General features: G+C 38.0%; 1 protein-coding gene across 1 annotated transcript in view; it reads right to left on the bottom strand.

Moving 5' to 3' along the window:
• The window catches only part of LOC144977964 (uncharacterized), a 39,487-nt gene extending 32,810 nt beyond the window's left edge, over nt 1-6,677 (bottom strand). Inside the window, exons 1-5 of the mRNA XM_078923373.1 lie at nt 6,545-6,677; nt 5,829-5,929; nt 4,450-4,623; nt 2,565-2,644; nt 1,694-1,832 (exon numbers count right to left, since the gene is read on the bottom strand). Of these exons, the coding sequence (XP_078779499.1) occupies nt 1,694-1,832; nt 2,565-2,644; nt 4,450-4,623; nt 5,829-5,889 (454 nt within the window). The 5' untranslated portion in view covers nt 5,890-5,929; nt 6,545-6,677. The remainder of the gene's footprint in view (nt 1-1,693; nt 1,833-2,564; nt 2,645-4,449; nt 4,624-5,828; nt 5,930-6,544) is intronic.
• Between the last annotated feature and the right edge of the window lie 3,323 nt (nt 6,678-10,000).

The following is a 10,000-nucleotide window of genomic DNA, read 5'->3' as shown; positions in this document are numbered from 1 at the left end:
TGATTGTTTCTTGGTATAGATTAAACAGATCTGGTGAGGCAACACACCCTTGACGGACTCCTTTCTTAATAGGAATGGAATTTCCTGTAGAGTTTCCGATTTTGATAGATGCCTGCTGGGTGTAGTATATATGTTTGCATGAGTCTGAGGTCTTTCTCATCAGCGCCAATGGAGTGCAGTTGTTTTAGTATTTCTTCGTGGCGTACTCTATCAAAAGCTTTTTTGTAGTCGACAAAACAGAGGTATAGTGGGGTCTGAACCTGTATAGCTCTTTCACTTAAAACACGGAGGAGGTATATTGCGTTCCTTGTCCCTCTGTCAGGTTGGAATCCATATTTGTTCTTCTGCGATTTCGGGGTTAATCTTATTCCTTAGCCTGTTGATAATTATACGCAACAGTATTTTGTTGATGTGGCTTATTAAACTTATAGTTCTAAAATTTTCGCATCTGACTGCACCTGCTTTCTTTGGTATTGCTATGAAAATAGAGTTACAGAGATCTTCTGGAATTTTCCCAGTATTGTATATATTGTTGAATAATATGTGAAGTTCATCAATTGCTAGATCTCCTAGGCTTTTTAATACCTCTACAGATATTTCATCAGGGCCTGTTGCTTTACCATCCCTCATTCGTTCCATGGCATGTTCAATTTCACTTTTGGTGATGTTTGGTCCGCTTAATGGTTCTTTGAATTTCAGTGGTGGTTCATTTCTATTTGGATCATTGTACAGTTCGCCTATGTATTCTACCCATCGGCTTTCTATATGTTGTTCTTCAAATAGCAGTCTCCCTTGTTTTTTTTGGATACAACTTCCTGCTGCTTTGCTTTTCCTTTTCCCTGATAGTTCTTTTATTCTTTGGTGAGCTTGTTGGGGGTTGGGTTTGTATTCTCTTTCGATTTCGCAGCATTTCCAGTCTAGATAGTTCTCGTGTGCCTCGATGCATTTGGATTTAATGTGGTTGTTCAATGTTTGGTATTCTGCAGACCCTCTCACCATACTCAGATGTAAAATGAGTAACTGGCCGTTAACAGCGCTGTCTCTGTCGAAAAATTGTAATTTCGCCTAACAGGCGTCATGTCTCCGTTTACGTGTTGTTGGCCAGGGATCCTTTGTAAAGCGCTTTGATTGAGCACATTTAGTGGATATTGCTCTATATAAAAGCTCACGTTTTTTTGTTTTTTTGTGTTGAACCCCAGGGACTGATATATCCCATAAATTGGATTCTGAACAAAAAGTTACACTTATCATCATCATCTTCATCATCATCATCATCATCATCATCATCATCATCATCATCATAAAACAATAAATAAAACTGAGCTTTAAATAGCGCAATATCCACTAAGTGTGCTCAAAGCCCTTTACAAGGGGCCCCTTCCATGGTCAACAGCAACATTTAACATGTAGGACGGGACATGCCGCCTGTTAGACGATATTACAATTTTTCGGACAAAGACAACGCTGTTAACGACCAGGTACTTATTTTACACCTGAGTACGGTGAGAGAAAGTTACTAAAGGGCCTTTTCCAACGACTCAACTATGCGCCGAGCGCGAGGCTCGAAACCAGGACCTTCCGATCCGAAAGCGAGTGTCATACCACAAGACCACATAGCCGCATCATCATCATCATCATCATCATCATCATCACCATCATCATCATCATCATCATCCTCATCTCAATTCCTTACCTCTCGCTTCACAAACGCCTACATTGTAGTTCGTCAATGCAAACGATAGAGTAATCCATTTGCCGCTTGAAATTGCAACAAAGTTCTCTTTCCGGTCTTTTGAATCGGACGACTTCCAATTTTCATACCCGGTCTCGCTCTGAAAAAAAAATACTGAAACTAATTCAGTTGACATAAAAGTATCTATTAATTTAACTTGAACTTTATATAGCGCAGTATCCACTAAACGTGCTCAAAGCGCTTTACAAAGGGTTCATGACCAACAGCAGCGACTCGAAACGTATAGAATGTGACATGAAGCTTGTTAGGCGATATCGCAGTTTTTCTTCTCTATTTGGCCGTCAGATCCACCTCAAACAACAATTGATTTCAATAGTCTGATGTCACGTTGCCTAGCAACGGCGGCCATCGTGGTTCTAAACAAAGAAAATCGGTACTTTTTATTCTTCATGCTGGCTAGAGCTTTTCTTATGTCTTGTTATCAGAATGTGTAAAGGTCAAAACATGATCAGATCTATAATGTTTTTTTTCCCTCTGGATACACTTTTATGCTCGTCGGAGAAATATTTAATAATGGCGTCTTCTTACGAGCTTTGCGCACCATGTTTTATTTAATGTTGGGCTCTGATGACGTCAAATCAAATAAAACACGGTGCGGCGCAAAGCTCGTATGTAAATAGGCTTCAGAGGTTTGATCGACCGACCGTAAAAATCGGGACTTCAGAGGTTTGACCCGCCAAATGGGGAAAATCGGGACTTCAGGGGTTTAATCCGCCGACCATCGATAAATTCGATTTTTAGCAGCTAAATAAATGATTGCACATATCATTATTACTTTGGATACAATAAGTGAGTGACATTTTGTACTCACCAAATTCCTGCCGTCCACCCATTTGAAGGTAACGCCGTTTTTATATCGTCGCAACCCAATCCATACTTTTGGCGGGAGAGCTAAGAAGGATTATAGGAAAAATAAGGGGACTGTTGCTATATGGAAAGAATTTTTGCTTCTTTCTTTTTAATTCTCTCCTTTCCAGCCATTTTCATGATTATCCCTAAATCTTCACACCAAACTAACACAAAATAGAGTTTTTATCACTCAAACACAATAGCAGTGAAATTCTTGCGATAAATAAGTTTTTTTAGCAAAACATGATCTACAACACACTATTCATTTTCATTAAATTGTATGATGTACAAGAGAAATTTGTTGTAGTTTTGTTTTTAAGGGTTTTACGGCGCTTGCAACACATTTAGGTCATATCAGCGCCAGTAAAAAGGAAGAAAATGGGAAAGTTAAAAGTTCTAGAATTACAATTAAAGCACCCTAGAAAAAGGAAGACATAGGGGAACTGGGAACAAATAGGGATCAGATGTAGATTGCAAGAGCACACCACCAATTTACTTAGTTTGAGATCACCTATAAGTGCCATCCGGACACAAGAACAAAATCCAACAAAGAGGAACACACTCAAATGCTTACATTATGCATTCAAAATAACAAATACAAATATACATAACAGAGAGATAATTTACAAGGAAAAAAATATCATCTCCCAAAACAATAACTATGCATTTGACTATTTCCCTCCCATCTAGGAATCCGGCCAGGGCCAGGACAAAACCAAGTAATCTCGTTCCAAGACAAAGACAGAAAGCATGTTGGAAAACAGATATAAGGGGATAGAAGATGCAGTATGTACCCCCTGCCCACTATGGGAGCATAAGAAAGTTCATTAAGAAAAATGTTGGTTGTATCGTGACGAATGTGACGATTTTCCTGTAGGGAATGAGATTAGCGGAAGAGTAGCGTTCCTTGATTGGACATCACCTTACAGAGAGAACGTCAACATGGTTTTGCGCGTGCGTCTCTCTCGTCCTCGCTTTCGGTGAAGTGTCTCCGGAAGCGAGGACTAGAGACGCATGAGCACAACCAACATGACGTTCTCTCTCTAATAACTTTTCCGCCGGTGACGTCCAATCAAGGGACGCTACTCTTCCGCTAATCTCATTCCCTATAGTTGGTAAGGCGAAGGTTAACGCCCTTTAAGAATCTTTAATCCATATCCAAATCTCCAACGGACAGAAACCAAGGCTAGAACCACAGAAAATATTATAACCTTGACTCTAAATCCAAGACTGTTTATTTGTAAAACTTGAGAGCTTTTATACAGTGCAATATCCATTGAACGTGCTCAAAGCGCTTTACAAAGTGGCCCTGGCCAACAGCAACGTGTAACATGTAAAACGAGACATGACATCTGTTAGTCGATATTACAATTTGTTTTGTCGGACAGAGACAACGCAGTTAACGGCCAGATACTCATTCTAAACTGAGTACGATGAAAGAATGTGAGTAAACAGCTTTTTCCAAGGACTCAACTATGCGCCGAGCGAAGCTTGAACCCAGGACCTTTCGATCCGAAAAAGATGTCATACCACAAGACCACATAGCCGTACATAACAATTTATTAAAGTTCAAATCATATTATAATATATGTGACCCATCGTCTCAAAACGGTATTATGTCAGGATGAGCCAGATACTCAAAAGCCAAAATTAATGCTAAACTGGTCAAAATTTCGATTCATTGGTCCTGGTACCATGAAATATGATATTCATTCCCCTCAATAAAACATTTAAACTCAACCCAAGTCTGAGATTTCTGGTTATAAATTCAATTTTCAGCATTTTAACCATCCCGACTTAATACCGTTTTGAGGCGAGGGGTCACATATTATTCAATCATTCCATACAAAACTTCTTCATGATGAAGTCCTGGGTTGCTTGATCTTCGATGACCAATAAATCACCGCCAAGACGCTTGCACCCGCTTCTTACAAAGTTCCAGAATGATTTTATACCGCTGTTAAGGATGATGTATTTTGCGCCGTTTCTGTAGCTGATCCACTGATCAGGGTCACAGGTCTCTGAGGAATTCAATAATAATAATAATAATAATAATAATAATAATAATAATAATAATAATGATAATAATAATAATAATGATAATAATAATAATAATAATAATAATAATAACAATAATAATAATAATAATAATAATAATAATAATAATAATAATAATAATAATAATAATAATAATAATAATAATAATATACATTTATACAGAGCTCACTATCGTGTAAAACACAAGCTCTGGGCACTTTACAATATAAGTTATCAATTTTAAGTGAAAAAAAAATAACAACAATAACAATTCATAGCCAAATCAAGGATTCATAGAGTCAATAAATACAAATACAAACAATAGACACCTAGATAACTACGCCTCTCGAACAGTCGTCATAATGTAAACAATGGCAGTGATTGGTAAACACAGAAATTTACACAACAATATTAAACAAGGCCCATAAGGTACCTAGATGACCACGCCTCTCCAACAGTCGTCATAATGTAAACAATGGCAGTGATTGGTAAACAGAAAAATCTACACAACAATATTAAACAAGGCCCATAATAGACACCTAGATAACCACGCCTCTCGAACAGTCGTCATAATGTAAACCATGGCAGTCATAGGTAAACACGAAAATCTACACAACGATATTAAACAAGGCCCATAATAGACACCTGGATAACCACGCCTCTCGAACAGTCGTCATAATGTAAACAATGGCAGTGATTGGTAAACGGCGCTATCAGGAACGTGGTCAGAATTCCAACCGCAAGAGTCCAAGAATCTCAAGTCATTACCTGTTGCTACAATCTAACATTACCTGTTGCTACAATCTCACATTACCTGTTGCTACAATCTCACATTACCTGTTGCTACAATCTCACATTACCTATTGCTAAATCTTATATTACCTTCTACAATCTCACATTACCTGCAGCTAGAATCTCATATTACCTTCTACAATCTTCCATTACCTGTTGCTAAATCTTATATTACCTTCTACAATCTCACATTACCTGCAGCTACAATCTCATATTACCTTCTACAATCTTCCATTACCTGTTGCGACAATCTCATATTACATTCTACAATCTCACATTACCTGCTGCTACAATCTCATATTACCTTCTACAATCCCCCATTACCTGTTGCTACAATCTCACATTATCTGTTGCTACAATCTTCCATCACCCGTTGCTACATAAAATCTCACATTACCTGCGATCGTACTGTCTTCCAAGAAGAGAACAATGACAAAGATCGTCAGGTCAACGTTCATGATTTTCAATAATACCAAATCCAGTCCAGTGCAAGTAAACCTGTAAAAATAAAATCTAAAATCGATACATTAGCTCTATACTATCGTTCACGGACAAAACAAATCAAAACAAAACAAAACAAATAAATAAATAAAATAATAATAAATAATAATAATAATAAAAATAATAATAATAATAATAATAATAATAATAATAATAATAATAATAATAATAATATGATAATAATAATAATAATAATAATAATAATAATAATAATAATAATAATAATATATAATAATAATAATAATAATAATAATAATAATAAGAATAATAATAGTAAGAAATAAATAAACTTCCCTTTATTAATCTCATATGGGATTTTTGTTTGTTTGTTTAGGGTCTATTCCAAGGAAACACAGGAATAACCAAGAAGCCAGCCGCAATGCAGCGCCGCAAACTGAGCTACGGCCAGGTGACTTGCTCAAGGCCACACAACGCATTGGGTATTCGAATTTCGGATACGACGCAAGAACCAATAAGCCACGCTGCCCCCCCAAAAAAATGAAAAAGAAAAAGAAAAAAAAAACAAACAAAACAAAAAGAACAACTCGTTCTTTTTAATTTTAAATGTTTCAGTTTTAGCGCGTCTATGTGGTCTAGTAGTATATCACTCACCTTCTGATCCGAAGGTCCTGGGTTTGAGTCCCGTTGTCAGCGGTGCATAGTTGAGTCCTTGGAAAATAGCTCTTTACTTATATTCTCTCACCGTACTCAGGTGTAAAGTGAGTACCCGGCCGCCAACTAACAGCATTGTCTCTGTCGGGAAGAAAATGAAATATCGCCTAAAAGACGTCATGTCTCAATCAAGTTATTTCATTGCTGTTCTAGGGACCCGTTGTAAAGCGCTTTGAGCACGTTTAGTGGATATTACGCTATACAAAAGCTCAAATTGAATTACAGTAGAGGAAAGACCCTCGGATATTGAGCTTACCATAATAGAAAGAAAAAAATAACCATGGACTGCTTTGCCGCTACCTTTCAATGCTTCAACGACAATGGCGGCAGACAACCAAAAACTTTGGCCAGATCGTAGGAAAACTTAAACCGTTATCAATCAATCAAGGTGTGGGAACGTATTTATTGTTGTTTCAATGTTTGTTGTTGTTTGGCTATTGAGTTGTTGTTGTGAATTGTTTTCATGTTGGGTAACCTGTTGGGTGTCACTGTGAGTTCAATTCACTGTTATGTGTTATTTCTTCCCCTCGTAACACTGGCTCTAAACTATCGGAACGATGGCGGACGCCCGTATAAAATATTTCTCCGGCTAGCATAAAAACGCTTCCAGAGGAAAAAAACACATAAATTTGATCATGTTTTGACTTTTACACATTCTGATCAAAAGGCATATGAAAAGGGAATGAAAATTTCTAGCCAGCATGAAGAATAAAAAGTAATGATTTTCTTTGTTTAGAACCAAGATGGCCGCCGTTGCCTGGCGGCGTGACATCAGACTACTGAATCCAATTGAAATTAGATAGTCAAGTGTTGACTTCGACTTTTTTTTAATTTCTATTACCAGATGGACATTCCCGGATTATTCGCGTGATGCCTTGATACATGACATTTTAAACCGCCCATATAGATAGTTTGAAGATGACGTCTCTCAGGTCTTTGTTATTGTTTTTTGCCATCCGCGTTTATGAGTAATGCTCACTGAACTGTATTAACCCGACTATAAACGTTCATGGATACACACAGTTTTGTGTGTTGGTCCGTTATACTTCCGGATGGCAATGTTATGAGCTTCTTAGCCAAGCGCATTCTATCTATATGTCCTTTACATATAGATAGAATGCGCTTGGCCAAGGAGTTCACAACATTGCCATCCGGAAGTATAGATAGTATGCAGATGACGTCACTCAGGCCTTTGTTATTGTTTTTGCCATCCGAGTTTGTGAGTTGTTCTCACTAAACTGTATTAACCCGACTATAAACGTTCATGGTTACATCGAGTTTGTGTGTTGGTCCGTTATACTTCCGGATGGCAATGTTGTGAACTCCTTGGCCAAGCGCATTCTATCTATAACGGACCAATACACAAACTCGATGTAACCATGAACGTTTATAGTCGGGTTAATACAGTTTAGTGAGAACAACTCACAAACGCGGATGGCAAAAACAATAACAAAGGCCTGAGTGACGTCATCTTCGAACTATCTATATGGAGAACGCCCACTTCGGTGGAGACTTTTTCTTAAATTTTTCCTTTATTTTACATATCGTGAACTCGATTGAGAAATCCGTTTTCGACAAAGGTTTGTTCTACAGCTTTTAAATTTAAAAAAATTATGGCCTTTCGCCACGACATCATAAGATATCGTCGCCTTGGCATCATTCCACGAAGGCATATAGAAAATTCATCAAACACGATGTCTGATGTGAGCAAATTGGGGGTAAATAATCTTGCTCAAGGAAAAACAAAACAACGAAAGTGTCTGAAGCGGGGCTCAAACTGGGAACTCCCGGGTCACAGTGAAATAAAAAAAATGAGCTTATATAGCGCAATATCCACTAAATGTGCTCAAAGCGCTTTACAAGGGGTCCCTGGTCAACAACAACATTTAACATGTAGGACGGGACATGACGCCTGTTAGGCGATATTACAAATTTTCGGACAAAGACAACGTTGTTAACGCCAGGTACACATTTTACACCTGAGTACGGTGAGAGAATGTGAGTAAAGAGCCTTTTCCAAGGACTGAACTATGCGCCGAGCGCGAGGCTCGATCCCAGGACATTCCGATTCGAAAGCGAGTGTTCATACCACTGGACCACATAGCCGCATAGAAATCATCCATGTTGTCCAAGTGAGCAAATTGGGGGTAAATTAAACAATCTTGCTCAAGGAAAAATAAACGAAAGTGTCTGAAGCGGGGCTTGAACCCCGGAACTTCAGAATCACAGTTCAATGCCTTCACCACTCGGCCACTTCGCCCCCCTTTTAAAATGCTACTAAAAATGGACCAAAAAATTGAATAAATAAACGTCTAACACGGTCAAAGCTACCTCGAAGAACTTGTGGAAGGTCTCCCATTTTATTGTCTCATTCATTGTTTTTTGATGACAAAGGGGAAACCCAAAACATTCACATCATTTGTATCTATGAATTAAAATGAAACGGGAGGCCTTCCGAAACGAAAGAGAAGCTTTAGACCGAGGAACTTTCGGAAGGCCTCCTAATGAAAGTTCTATTGTAATTTTTCATTGTTATATTACTTACTGTTGAAGAATAGGAATAATTACAATATACTTGATCTTTCAACAAATAAAGAACAGGGAGGCCTTCCGAAAGCTCCTACATCCCCATATTCTTTTTTTAATATAATGTTCTAGTTGTGGGTTTGGGAGGGGGGAGACTTTAAAATAAAAAAAAAGTACCCCCCCCCCCCCAAACCCCCTACTGGAACATTATATATAAAAAAAGAATACTGGGGATGTAGGAGCTTTCGGAAGCCCTTCCAAAGAACAACTTCAATTTAAATAAAACATTTTGTTTTCTCAATCCTTCCAGTACAAAACATATCATCATAGTCTTCATTCCCTCTTATTAACTGACCATTCTAACTACCCCCCCCCCCTCTCTCTCTCTCTCTCTCACACCAACTACACACTCTAAGTCATGTACCGAACACTCACTCATTCGACCCCGATACACACAACGGTGACCATAATAGTGAACAATTTTCACAACATTTACTATTATTATTCTACGAGCTTTCTTTAACAATATAGATAGAATGCGCTTGGCCAAGGAGTTCACAACATTGCGATCCGGAAGTATAACGGACCAACACACACACTCTGTGTAACCATGAACTTTTATAGTCTGGTTAATACAGTTTAGTGAGAACAACTCACAAACGCGGATGGCAAAAACAATAACAAAGGCCTGAGTGACGTCATCTGCATACTATCTATAGATAGTTCGAAGGTCTTTGTTATTTTTTTTGCCATCCACGTTTATGAGTAATGCTCACTGAACTGTATTAACCTGACTATAAAAGTTCATGGATACACATAGTTCTGTGTGTTGGTTCGTTATACTTCCGGATGGCAATGCTATGAGCTTCT

The sequence above is a fragment of the Berghia stephanieae genome, chromosome 8 (assembly GCF_034508935.2).
Source record: "Berghia stephanieae isolate SIO BIC M18660-M18661 chromosome 8, UCSD_Bste_1.3, whole genome shotgun sequence".
Taxonomy (NCBI): Eukaryota; Metazoa; Mollusca; class Gastropoda; order Nudibranchia; family Aeolidiidae; genus Berghia; species Berghia stephanieae.
Note: the sequence above shows the minus strand (reverse complement) of the source record. Positions and strands in the feature narration are given on the sequence as shown.